This window comes from Taudactylus pleione, unplaced genomic scaffold (assembly GCF_031769625.1).
Source record: "Taudactylus pleione unplaced genomic scaffold, aTauple2 ptg000040l, whole genome shotgun sequence".
Classification (NCBI taxonomy): Eukaryota; Metazoa; Chordata; class Amphibia; order Anura; family Myobatrachidae; genus Taudactylus; species Taudactylus pleione.
This window is the reverse complement of record NW_028284442.1, coordinates 10896676-10911249: the sequence shown is the minus strand read 5'-3', so window position 1 is coordinate 10911249 and position 14574 is coordinate 10896676. Positions and strand designations below refer to the sequence as shown.

The window sequence follows — 14574 nt, the reverse complement described above, 5'->3', positions numbered from 1 at the left end:
ATTATCAGGGGGCGATTACTACAGGGGGCACTAAAAGGGGGGATTACCACTGGGGGAACTACAAGGGGGGGATTACTACAGGGGGCACTACCAGGGGGGATTACTACAGGGGGGGATTACTACAGGGGGCACTAAAAGGGGGGATTACCACTGGGGGAACTACCAGGGGAGGATTACTACAGGGGGCACTACCAGTGAGGGATTACTACAGGGGGCACTAAAAGGGGGGATTACTACTGGGGGTACTACCAGGGGGGGATTACTACTGGGGGTACTGAAGGCGGGGATTACCACTGGGGGCACTACCAGGAGGGATTACTACTGGGGGCACAACCAGGGGGAATTACTACTGGGGGCACTACCAGCTGCTGCCATTTCCCACACTAGGCTTATACTCGAGTCAGTAAGTTTTCCCAGTTTTTGGGGGTAAAAGAAGGTACCTCGGCTTATATTCGGGTCGACTTATACTCTCAAAGCACATTAGTGCTCATAGTAACAATTTCAGATGACAGTGAAGGGTGTGGCACATATACAGATCAATTACAATGGGCATTTTGGCTTATGTTCTGAACTGTTGGTTTGTACATTAACCATTCTATTCATTAGGTTATAACATACTTACCAGCTTATGTAAAGTCCTCTCCGGGAGCAGCCCAGAGAGCAGATGCTGCTGGCCGGTTCGGGGGCAGGCCGTACTATAGACGACATTAGGCCCCATTCCCAAAACAGACAGAGATTTGCGGGTCCGTGAGAAGGGGGCGGGGCTAAATGATGGGGTTTGCGTCATTTAGCCTTGCCCCCTCCCTACGGACCCAAAAATTCCCCATAAAATCTCACCATCCTGCCCACTTCACTAGGAAGTGGGCAGGATGCTGGATATTTGCCTACGCTTCCGGGAGTATGGGAGGCTACCCAAAAAACAGGAGAGCCTCCCTCGACTTCCAGGAGTGTAGGCAAATATGGGTTATAAATGATAATTAAAAGAGTAAGGGTACTATTTATTCATAACTTTACAAACACTTCCCTACATACTGTCATTTTTAAGTAAAGGAGCCATTCAATAAACTAGTAGATATCTCTGATATCTCCTGGTTACAGTCCTGCTGCATTCATTTCCACACTTTCCATACTTTAGTATGGAGATGTAGAAATTATGCCATTCATCAAATTCCGAAAATTATGTATTTTCAGAATTTGATGGTGTTACTGTACGCCATCCTGATATGGTGTACAGTACCTGCAGCTTGTGCAGCAGTGGGACCGCAGCAGGACTCCCCTTCTCTCCCCTCTCCCTTCTGTGCTCTGTCCTTGCCAACTCCCTTCCCTGTCGCTGCAAGCTACTGCATCATGAAGTGTCTCTTCCCTATGTCTGGTCCCCGGTGGCACTTGTAAGTGCTTAATTAACCTTTCATTTACTTTAAACAGTTAACTAATAAAATAGAAGAAGCATTTACAAGTGCCACTATTGAACAGACAGAGGGGAGATGCTTCATGCTGCAGCAGCAGCAGTGGCAGCAGGGATTGAAAAATTAATTCTTAATTCTCTTTTTTTAATATTATTAAACACTTGCCACTGCTGTTATGCATGCTGCGCATATGTCACTGCTTTGAATGGAAGCGGCGTATGCGCAGCATGCATAACAGCAGTGTTAAAGTAGGAGCAGGCAGAGAAAAATATCTATTTTCTGAAAAGCGGTCATCGCAAATATGACAACTTTTTGGAAAGGATGTTTAGGGAGAGGAGGAATGATGAATTCCTTCAGTAAGTAGGTAGAACTCAATGCGAGTTCTAAACCTAATTATCTCCAAATAATTTTAGATTATGATTAAATAGACCTCTAAGGGGTCAATCCAAGTAACCGCGAAGGGTGCGAGTTGCCGTTGTAACGGCGTTAAAACGCCGGCAACGGACCGACATCTCGCACCTTTCGCGGCCCGTTCTGAGCCCAAATTTGCAGAAGAAAATTCTGCAAATTCGGGCTGCCGTAAAGTGCGGCCATTGCCGTGATGACTAGCGCCTGTGAGATCATCGCGGCTAATTAGATCGACCCCTAAGAGTAAGTTATTATTACTATTATTATAATTATTATTATTTTTCTCATCCTTTATTTATATGGTTCCACAAGTGTTTCGAGCCCCTACAAACTACATAGACAAATAAGAGAACAAGTAACAAGTGACTCACAGTACAATATAATGCAATATAATACAAAGTTTATACACATTGCTGCATTAGTGATCATAACACTCAAGTAAGCAACAGGGCATTAGCAACCAGGTGTTTGGTGCCTGAGTGAGGAGTGGATGACAGTATATTTAAGGAGAAGCACAAGAAGGTCCTGCTCGTGAGAGCTTACATTCTAAAGGGGAGGGGCAAAAAAGTGTTACACAGATAGGGTAGGCAGGGAGGAAAGAGCAAGTAGCAGAAGGTTAGGATGAGAGCTGGAAGGCTTTGATGAAGTAGTCGGTCTTGAGAGTCCATTTGAAGATTTGCAGAGAGATGGGGAGTCTGATGGGAAGGAGAGAGTTCCAAAGGTAAGGAGCAGCAAGGCCAAAATCTTGGAGGCTGGAGTGGGAGGAAGTAATCAGTTGGCAGGAGTGGCAATGTGTATTTTTTTAGCGAAGAGGGGGGATGGGAGTGTGAAAGGAGATGAGGTCAGAGATGTAAATGGGAGAGGAATGGGTGAGGGCTTTGTAAGTGAGTGTAAGAACCTTGAATTGGGCACTGAAGAGGAAAGGGAGCCAGTGGTGGGCTAGGCGAGGCAGATGTAGAACGTTTGGAAAACGTGATGAGCCAAGCAGCAGCACTGAGGATAGATTGGATTGGAAAGATGTGGGAGTCAGGTAGGCCAGGTTACAGTAGTCCAATCTGGAGATGACCAGTGAGTGGATAAGGGTTTTAGTAGCAGCTTGGGTGAGAAATGGTCAGATCTTGGAAATATTTTCTTGGAAACGGCAGGACTGCGGGAGGTGTTGAATGTGTTGTTTGAAGGAGAGGGAAGAGTCTAGGATAACGCCAAGACAGCGCACTTTGGGGCTAGAGGAGATAGTTGTGTCATCCATTAATAATGAAAATGTGGGAAATTAGGTTATGCGGGAGGGTGGGAAGATGATCAGCTCAGTCATTAGACATATTAAGTTTAAGAAAGAGCTGGGACATCCATGAAGAGATAGCAGAGAGACAGTTGGGGATATGAGTGAGGAGAGGGGGGAAAGGTCAGGGGAGGGAGATCTGAGTTTCACCAGCATAGAGAAGATATTGGAGGTCAAAGGAGCTGTTGAGTTCACCTAGAGAGAAAGTATAGAGGGAGAATAGGAGAGGTCTGAGAACAGAACCTCGGGGAACACCTACTGTAAATGGAAGTGGGGGGAACAGGAGTCATCAAAGGAGACAGAGAAGGAATGATCAGAGAGGTAGGAGGACAGCCAGGAGAGCTCAGTGTCACGTAGACCAAGGGAGTGAAGAATTTGCAGGAGGAGAGGGTGGTGTACAGTGTCAAAAGCAGTAGAGAGCTCAAGGAAATTGAGTAGAGAGTAGTGGCCCTTGGATTTGGCAGCAAGAAGGTCATTGCTGACTTTCGTGAGTGCAGTTTCAGTGGAGTGGAAAGGATGGAAGCCAGAATGAAAAGGTTGAAGGAGGGAGTGGAAGGAAAGAAAGGAAGTAAAGCGATTGTAAACAATATGTTCAAGGAGTTTGGAGATAAAAGAGAGGAGAGAGATGGGTCGGTAGTTGGAGAGAGTGTTAGGATCATGGGTAAGTTTTTTAAGAAGTACTATAAAGAAATAATGTAAAAAAACCACCCTGTGCCTTTCAGGGCCATAAGTTCATACCAGGAACCCAGAGGCGAGATAGCTGTGTGTATCCCCCACTCTACATCCTCTGCTCGCATTCATTACCAACACCTCAGTCCCAGCAGCAGTCACCCACTGCCCCTAAACAACATCCACTACCAACACCCCAGCAGCACTCACTCACACACTTTCCTCCTCAATATTCACTTCCAACAACCCAGCTGTACACAGACATACCCTCTCACCCCCTCCATATTCACTTACAACACCCCAGCAGCACCCAGACAAACACTGTATCCCATGCATTCACTGCTAACACTCCAGCAGCACCAAGACACACACTCTCCCCCCTTGAATTCACTACTAACACCTTAGCAGCACCCAGACACACACTCACTCCCCTGCATTCACTACCAACACCTCAGCAGAACCCACACACTCTCCTTCCCCTGCATTCACTGCTAACACCCCAGCAGCACTCAGACACACCCCCTGCCCCCTGAATTCACTACTAACACCCTAGCACCCACACACACACACTCCCCTGCATTCACTGACAAAACCCCAGCAGAAACCAGAAACTCTCTCCGTTCCTGTAGTCATTGCCAACACCCCAGCAAAACCCACACACCCTCCCCCCTGCATTCACTGGCAACACCCCAGCAACACAAAGACACCCCCACATTCACTGCCAATACCCCAGAAGCACCCAGACACACTATCACCCCCCTGTATTCACTGCAAACACTGCAGCAGCACCCAGACACACTCTCCCTCCCACATTCACTACTATCACCCTAGCAGCACCCATACACACACTCTCCTCCCTTACAATCACTGTCAACACCCCAGAAGCAGCAACCAGACACACAGTCTTCCCCTAATTAACTACCAACATCCCAGCACACAAACACTACCTGTTGCTGATCAGAGTCTTCTGTTCTTGCTATTTGCTGCTCTCACAGCAAAAGTAATGAAAATAGGTCCCGTGTGTTAGAGGGGAGAGAATCAACAAAGGAGGGAGGGGCCATGCACTCCAGCCTCTCCTCTGCCCTTTTTATGTACATTGGTGCAGTTTCCTTGTTGGAGAGACCAGACTCCAGGGTGGGGTCCCTGGGATAGAGAGGAGCATAACACATGCCTCCTGGACTCCCTACTTATTTCTGCTCTGGGGAGCATATAAAGCATAACCTGGAGCAATGGAGAGGGTCAGTGTGCCTCCTTCAGTGCTAGAACCTCCCGTTGTCTCCTTTATTTCTGCCCCTGGTGCTTATACATCTCACTTGTTAACTTTTAAGCAGCAAGTGAGAAAACCCCTTTTGCTGTAAAACCTATTACAAATCAACAAACACTTTGCAGAAGTTGTTTACATCTACAAATTTATAGTGGTATAATCAGTTCATTCTAGCAATGATTACAATAAGAAACCATTGAAAGCTATTAATACTATCAATGATTAGAATAATAATCCATTGAAAGCTATCACAATCTAGAGACACAGAAACAAAGATTAATTGCAGTGCCCTCTACTGGTATATAAAGAAAGTGAATAAAAGATAGCTACAGTAGTGGGAAAGAAATATGCCAGTGGTCGTTTTTACACATATTGTACATGTTACCAGCTACATGGCAGTATTAATGCCATATATGTACACAAATCAGAAAGAGTTTTGCTAACGGCGTTAACGATAATAGACTGCACATCTAGGTGTATCTAGCAAATAAAAGCATGGGTAGTTTGTTCTTATTTTAATCAAAACATTTAAGTTTGTAGCCCGTTGTCAAGGGACCCCAATTCTCTGCAATTGCCTACACTAGCATACTGTATATGCCCAACACACCATTACATTGTAGCTAAATGCACTAACCTCTCAGGTACAGTTTGTAACATCAAAATATGAACAAAATCACCATGCTTTTATTTGCTAGAGACACACAGATTTGCAGTCTATTATTGTTAGCTACAGTAGTTGCATTGAAAGAAGAAGGATTGTGCTGACATCTGCTGGTTACCCAGGAGCTACTGAAAAGATAACATTTGAGGGTTGATTTTAGGGACATCTGCTGTTTAAATGTGGAAACAAATGCACATACTGTAGATGACTATGCCTATCTCTCTTAAATATGCACTAAAAAGTAGGGATGTGCAGGCTCGGATAGGTTCGAGTTTGCACGTTGAGTTCGGATTTTTCCCTCCAAAAAAACGGAACTCAGAAAGAGGCAAAACGTCATCTTGCATGGATGAACATCATCATTCCTGGACTTTTGACCAGGAATGATGATGTTCGTCCACGCAAGATGACGTTTTGCCTCTTTCTGAGTTCCGTTTTTTTGGAGGGAAAAATCCGAACTCAACGTGCAAACTCGAACCTATCCGAGCCTGCACATCCCTACTAAAAATCATTCCTAGTGTAGGATGAGAAAACTAAGAACAAAGCTGTTTTTCTCATACAATTTGTGAATATTTTACTTTATATTGTCAGTGGGAAATGTCACATCAGCAATTAACTAGAAATAATACAGAAACTAAAATGAAAAAAAAAATTGTAAAGTTAAATAAATCAAACTGAGACAAAAAAATATGAACGAATTTCAAAATTAGTTTGGGAACTCATTTCATATATCAAGTATGTTTTAATGTACTAAGCACCATGTTTGTGACTCTTTGGGGTTTAAATATGAATCGCTAGTTTTAGAAACCAGTGATTTTTGGCAGTTTTGCTATAGATTTTTTTTTTAAGGCAATATAAGGCATGCATTCATTTTAAAACAAAACTTGCTGTTTTAAACCAAACAGCAAAAACACTGAAAATCATAATTATTTGACAGACCCTTTGTTTGATTACACAAAATTGTAGTTTCAAGGTGCAAAGACCACTTCAGTGTTTTCCCAACAATGTCATCTACGTTAAGACATCTCTCAAAATATTAGCCTCACCTCCAGTTAGCTTCTTGCAGAAATGGATTCTTGCTTAGTGACAGTCTGCTTATGCTCGCACAACCTTCCAGAGACAGTGTAATGGACTGTAACTCTAAAAGTAAAAAGAAATAATGCTAAACACAGTATAAAAAAATGGTAAGAAAAATAAAGCACATGTAATTCCTTAAGTTACTGTACCTGAGAAGCAGTTGTTACTTATGTCCAAATATTCCAATGAAACAAAGGTGTTAAACTGTGCAAGATGGATCAGGCTGTAATTGTACAAATAATACATTTTTATTATCATCTAATATTTTATGATTTACTTATTTTATCAGTAGATAAATTGCTGTTACAATAATTACAATCTTTCGAAACTATCGAATATCCATGTGTATACATGTGTTCTTAACAGTCAGACGTATGATATTCTCTTTTTTCAAAAGTTTAAATGACAAGATACAGATTTGCAAAATGTTGATGTTTCTTAAAATTTTGATATTAACCAATTGAAAAATCTCAGGCCTGTGACTGTTATTCTGGGTACACACTGGCCGACATATCGTGGGCTTGACGGCTGTTGTGTACCAGCGATATTATTTGTGAACGACGTCTATCACAGATATATTGCATCGGCTGTGCAGCACTGCTGATGCCCAATGTATCTGTAGATCACCACTTAATTCACATAGATATTTTTTCATCACCTTTCTATTTGTTTGTCTATTATTTATGTAATTTTAACTCGTTCTCATTATATTAACACTTATTGATTTATCTTTACACATCTATACTTTACACTTCACTATCACCTTTTTTCCCTTTTACGTGTGATGCCCTGGGGATGGTCCTTGGCTGGCATCTTTTGGGGTTCCCTGCGCCTCGGACGTGAACCCCATAATGTTAGGGACGCTGGTATAGAGGAGCCTTGACGTTGGCTGGGCGCTTATTCATATATTTGCAAATGTAACCAATACCTCTGAATTTCTATTATTATGTAGGATTTTTGTTGATATTGCTGCAGTGTGCTGGTGGGAATATCCTTTTTTTTACTGTATTTCAGTGTAAACCCCGCGCTTTACAAGCACCTGTGCAATGTCATTAAGCTGATGTGAGCGACCATCATACTTTTTGTTTGCATATCTGTAGATATATTGGTGCATCCAGGACCAAAACTAGGATTTTTGTCACCCGGGGCAAGACAGTAATTTGGCGCCTCCCCTGGTAATTCCCCCATAGTAATGTCCCCTTCAGCAGTGTATCTATAGTAATGCCCCCTGAGGTAATGCCCCTGTAGTAGAGCCCATATAGTAATGCCCCTGTAGTAGTGCACTCATAGTAATGCCCCTACAGTGCCCATATGGTAATGCCCTCATAGTAATGCCCCTGTAGTGTCCATATGGTAATGCCATTGTAGTACCCTTATTGTAATGCCCCTGTAGTGCCCTTATGGTAATGCCCCTGTAGTGCCCATATTTCAATGCCCCTGTAGTGCCCTTATAGTAATTCACCTGTAGTGCCCTTATAGTAATGGCCCTGTAGTGCCGCTTTTTACACACAAAGAAAAAAAATAATACTTACCTTACACCTTGCTCCTGCGTCCGGTCCGCCCGGCTGCTCCTTGGAACTATGGGAGAGACGTCATGACGGAGAGCCGGAAAGCTGGAGTTCAGGAGAGAACTCCAGCCTCCGCTCCAGGGAAGGAGCAGGGCGCCTGCTGGTAATAAAATCTCAGCGGGCGTCCAGCTTGGAGCCTCCCTGCGGCGCCGGGCTGGAGGACACTGACGCCGATGCACGTGCGCCTCCAGCCCCCCCCTAGTTGCGGCCCTGGGTGCATCATGCTATGTGAATGGGAGGTAAGCCGTCCACAGGTACACTTACTGAGTGGGCAGATGTGAATGCGTGCCCAATTGTGATGGCAATCACAACACATCAGGCCGACGATTGGTAAGTGTGTATGCACTTACCAATCGTTAGATAGGACAGCGGATTGGCCGGGTGGCCGATCCGTCGTCCTAATGTGTACCCAGCATTAGTCTGCAGTCTCAAAATATAATCAACATTTTTAGACTACAGTCTAGGCATATCATAAGGGAAACACAATAAAATCCACACACAAAAAATTGTGCATGAAACCAAAACAAAAAATTTAAAATTGTGACATTCAACGTCACACATAAAAGAAAAACGTTAGACAATCATTATTTTAGGAGGACATATGGAAAAGTACACACTAATTAACAAGTGGTACAAAGATGACAACAGCCTATACTCTTGAAGACATATTTGTACTTTTCCTGGCCATGCAAATATTCATCAGAGTGAAAAATACTGTGCACAACAAATGCAAGAATGACCATGAAAATGTGAAATGGCTGTGTGCACCTAACTATGTAGAGGTATGAAAGAACACAGTTTGCATGGAGTTGAATGGGTTAATAGAGAAAACAGAGGCTCTAACTGTCCCAAGCTATATTCCTCTCTCCGATTACCACACAATCATATAATAATACTTTTATTCTACTGTATTTTAATTATTTTGATTTTAGTGAATATGATGACACAGAACCCTTAAGGACACGCTGATGACCGGGTCTTTTGGCAGTCGTCCGCCTGCAACTTTATGCAAATACAGCTACAAAGTCGTTCCCTGTGTACATCCATGTGTCTGAATGTGCAAGGACTGAGATACACACTGTCAGTGTCCGTAGACGCTGAAATACCGATTGGTGCATCTTTAGACGCACCATGGAAACTTGCACTAGCCCTATGTCAGGTGCAGATTCTCCATCCGAGCATGGCTTCTTATGTGAGTGTTTGAGCATATGTGTATGCAACCACTTTGAGTGACACTCCCATAATGCGCCCATAAGAAGGACCATGCCACCTCCCTGTCTCCTCCCAGGAACGTCCACTACATTTTCAACAAATTTTTGAACACATGCATCTCCTGTGTGCCTCCATCGCAACTCCAACTCTGTGTGTACGCTATCTGGATGCATGCATTGTGGGACATAGACGCATGTGAATAAGAAAAAATTCCCCTGAATCAGACATCAGCAGTGAATGCGTTCATAGCACCCATTATAAAAGCTTAGAAAATCTTACAATCTGCAGCGCACATTTCATATTTATCTGTATTAATCTGAAATCTATTTTACCTGTTTTGGGATACTGACAAAACCTGTAACAAGGGTAACCAATATGATGACATCAGTTTTAATGTATTTATGTTGTTGTCATCCAAATATATTTCTCTCAGGAGCACGTGATTATCCAATTTTGGAATCTGCAACAGAAATATTAAATTAAACAAAAAAAAATAAAAAATTATATATATTATATATATAATCTTCCTGAAGATACATATATACTGCTGGCCATTTTTAGGAGCTGTGTGGAGCTACCATATTGTGTCACGGACACTTTCAAGATGACGCTCGCAATGTAAGTTTGGTTCTATTTTCCTGCATTGACAGGATGGCAGACACTTTCAAATAAACAAGACAATTTATTTTTGGCAATCCCTAGCGCTAATCTAACATGACAATCAGATCAACCAGCTGGTCCATCGTCAATTGCCCCAGCCACATGAACCTTTTTAAAGGCTAATCACAGCAGATCTATTCTAATTTGCTGATTTATGTATTCTTCTCAGAGAGTCTGAGAGTTCCTTTCTTTCCTATATAAATCTGATTACCTTATAAATATTATTTGGCTTGTCTGACTGCCATCAAACTCTGCACACTGCTAGCAATGAGAGCTGAATCTCCTCCAAAAGCATAAGGTAAGCCAATAAGTTATTAAAGCATATTGTAAGTCATTAGCAAAGTTTTGTGTCTTACAGGATTCTTTCGCAATCTATCAAAACTCTGTTAGCGAGAGAAGAGGTCATGTGAGGCCCAAAATGCAGCTAATATAATAAACAATCTGTTGCTTATCCATACCTCCTGGAGTGCTGTAATTTTCCTTCATTCTATCTCTATAAAAGAGAGAGAGAGAGAGAGAGAGAGAGAGAGAGAGAGAGAGAGAGAGAGACTTGCCATATTATCCCTTTAAATTTCTGACACATGTGAATTACACAGGTTCGAATGTTCCGTTTATTTGCCAGGGTTTTTTGGCAGGGTAAAAAGATATCAGAGAACAGCTCTATACAGATTTGCAATGCCATCTAGTGGTGACAACCAACCCTATAGGGGACCTTTAAAACGTACTGACATGCAGACATATCACAGAAACTGTGATATCAACACAGTAGGTCTCTCACTAGAGACAAAATGAAAGTCCTTGTAAATCCCCACAATCTCATTATTATTTTTTTTTTTGCATTCTGTTTTTATTAGAGGTTTCAAACAAAGAACGTACATCATACAGAAGCAAAACATTATCAACGTGTACGTGTCCAAATGTACGCAAATTAGAAACCACTTTTTTACATTTCAATAAACACATCACACAGTATAAAGAAGGTAAAGTAAAAAGAAAAACTATATACTAAGTAACAAAAAATGGGGGAACAGGGAAGGGTCTTCATGTTTTAAAAGTAAGTGGTTAGCCAATATAAAGAAGCTGCAGTCTATATTACGGGGTAATTACGGCTGGAAACATATAATTTCTATATTCCATAGAGTTTTTGTATTCCAACCATGGAAGCCAAGTATTAGTGAGAATAAAAGGGCTATTGATGGAGAGGGTTGAAGAGTCTTCCATTGACATGTAGTAATCGAGTCTTTGGAACCAGTCCCTACGTGTGGGCGGGTTACAAGAGTTCCAAAGAATTGGAATGACAGCTCTTGCGGCATTACTCAAATGGCGCAGCAAGGACATTTTGTAGTATCCCAGTGAGGACTCAGAATAATTTATTAACCAAAATGCTGGATCAGTGGGGACAGGCGCGCCTAAAATTTGTTGTGAAACGGAAATGACCTCCAACCAATATTTAGATAGCTGTGGACAGTCCCACCATATATGTAGTAATGACCCTGGAGCCCTAAGACATCTCCAGCAACAGTTGGATTTTGTTGGGAACATGGCATGTAATAGTGTAGGGTGTCTATACCATCTCATCAAAATTTTGTATTGCGTTTCCTTGATAATTGAGCAAGTTGAGCTGCAGTGTGCCTTGAGAAATATTGTTTGCCATTCTTGCTCTGTGAGGGTAATGCCTAAATCTAATTCCCATTTTTTAGCCCAAGGAGGTATGATACAGGAAGGGTTGTTAAGGAGTATCTGGTAGATAGCAGAAATTGTGTGGGATGGATCGGTTGGTGAAATGCAAAGTTTTTCGAAAGCAGTGAGATCTCGACTAGAAACATTCATTCTACCCGCAGAGGACAGGTAATGGCGAACTTGCAGGTATTTCCAAAAATCTGAATGAGGTATTGACCACCTTTCCTGGATATCAAGAAATGCTTTGATACCTGACTTAGTCACCAGCTGGCCAGTCCGAAAAAGGCCTTCCCGCACCCAGTTAGGGAATTGATTAAAATCAATACCAGGGGGAAAATCCGGGTTAGCCAAAAAAGAAGTAAGAGGTCCAAAGCGTGAAGAAATATAAGGGAGATTTCTTAAAGAATTCCACACCGAAAGGGAAGGAGAAATTGTTGGATGATGGAAATCTAGTTTAGGAATGGAAGGAAGCCAAGGTGTTATTTCAGGGGGAAATTTCATGAAGCGACCTTCAAGGGCAACCCATTGCTTCACCTCTCTATATCTAGTCCACTCAAGAATTCTATTAAGGTGGATAGTGTGATAGTATGCTTTGATATCTGGGAGTTGGAGACCACCCAGTTGTTTTGGTCGAGTTAGAAGAGTACGTTTAATCCTAGGTTGTTTCCTAGACCAAATAAATTGCTGAATTAAGACATTTAGCGAACGGAACCAGGAATCTGGAATCTGAATGGGCAAAGACTGAAAGAGGTAAAGCAATTTAGGAAGCGTATTCATCTTCACCACGCTTATTCTACCCAGCCAAGAAAGTTGTTTCAAATGCCAATGGGAATAGTCCATTCGAATGGAGGAGAGGATGGGAGAAAAATTAATATTAAAGAGATGCGACATGTTTTTAGGAATTTTAACCCCTAGATAGGTAATATGAGAAGGGTGCCAAGGGAATGGGAAAGCCGGCTGCAAACCCGAAACTACAGAAGCATGCGCAGACAGATTTAAGGCCCAAGATTTTGTGAAGTTAATTTTAAAGTTGGACAACTTTCCAAAACGGTCAAACTCATGCATCAAGTGAGGCAGAGACGTCACCGGGTGGGAAACAGTAGCCAATAGGTCATCCGCAAAAAGAGCCAGTTTGTGTTCCTGTTCACCTACCATAATCCCAGAAATAAGTGGATTGGCGCGTATAGATCCGGCCAGAGCCTCCATGCAAAGGATGAAAATCAATGGCGACAGAGGGCAGCCTTGTCGCGTGCCATTGTGTATGGAGAAAGATCCAGACAGCTCACCATTGACCCTCACCCTCGCCGAAGGACAGGAATAAAGGGCCAGAATTCTATGCAGTGTCACGGGACCCAATCCCATGTGTACCAGCACAGACCTCATAAAAGACCAATTAATTCTATCAAACGCTTTTTCAGCGTCGGTGGAGAGTAGGATAATAGGGATCTTTGATTGAGTAGTAGCAAAGTGTACCAAATTGAGGACTTTTGTGGTATTATCACGTGCCTCCCGTCCCTTAACAAATCCGACTTGGTCAGTATGTATCAGCTGAGGAATGAGGGGGTTTAGCCTATTAGCTATTAGCTTGGCATATAATTTAAGGTCCATATTTAATAATGAAATGGGTCTGTAGCTCGAACACAGGGAGGGGTCCTTACCAGCTTTGGGGATGACTGAGATGTGTGCCTCTAGGAATTGTTTAGAAAATTGCGATTCCACTGAGATATGGTTGAAAGCCTTCAACATCATAGGGATTAGTTTATTCTGGAAACTCTTGTAATAACCTATGGTTAAGCCGTCAGGGCCAGGGCACTTTCCCGTAGGTGAAGAGGCTAATGCTAACTCTAGCTCACGCACAGAGAATGGAACCTCCAACGCCAGCTTATCTAGAGGTGAGATAGTAGGAAAGGAAATGGAAGCCAAATAATCAAGAACGTTTTGTGAAGTAAGAGGATTAGAGGATACAGGATTAGTATTAGGTAGGTTATAAAGAGAAGAATAATATTGTTGGAAGCATTCTGCAAGTTTAGAGGTTTCAACTTGAGGCCTTCCCCCACTATCTTTAAGTGTGTGTATGAATCCACATGCTCGCTGGGCTCTCAGCGCTCTAGCCAAAAGACGTCCCGGCTTATTACCCCAGTGATAAAAGCGACTTCTACACTTTTTAACGGACAACTGTATGTTGTTCGAAAGTAATTTGCTAAGAATATTACGAGATTCCATAAGCTTATGATAGTCCTCTTTAGACATGGTTTGTTTATGCGACGCCTCTAGTAATTTAATTTGTTGTAAAAGGGTCGAAATCTGTGCGGATTTTTGTTTTTTAATATAGGAGCCCAATTGTATAAGCTTACCACGGATAACGCACTTGTGCGCTTCCCATATTGAGATTGGGGAAGTTTCTGGTAAGTCGTTGTGGGTAATATAGTCAGATAGCGCAGTATCGATTTCGGCTTTACAGTATGTGTCCTGTAAGAGGGATTCATTTAATCGCCACGTCCATTGTTTAGAGGAAAAATGTGGAAGGATCAACGTCAATGAGACCGGAGCGTGATCTGACCATGTTATTGGCCCAATGTCAGCTTCAGCGAGCATGTGGAGGTGTCTATGGCTGAGGAATAGATAGTCCAGGCGAGAGTATGTGTTGTGAGGATGGGAATAAAAGGAGTAGTTACGGCCCGTGGGATATAATG

The 14574-nt window shown here is 42.5% G+C and overlaps 1 protein-coding gene across 1 annotated transcript in view; it reads right to left on the bottom strand.

Annotated features, from left to right (window-relative positions):
* The window catches only part of LRRIQ1 (leucine rich repeats and IQ motif containing 1), a 210355-nt gene that overhangs the window by 134619 nt on the left and 61162 nt on the right, over positions 1–14574 (bottom strand). Inside the window, exons 11-13 of the mRNA XM_088455388.1 lie at positions 9874–10001; positions 6911–6984; positions 6731–6824 (exon numbers count right to left, since the gene is read on the bottom strand). Of these exons, the coding sequence (XP_088311514.1) occupies positions 6731–6824; positions 6911–6984; positions 9874–10001 (296 nt within the window). The remainder of the gene's footprint in view (positions 1–6730; positions 6825–6910; positions 6985–9873; positions 10002–14574) is intronic.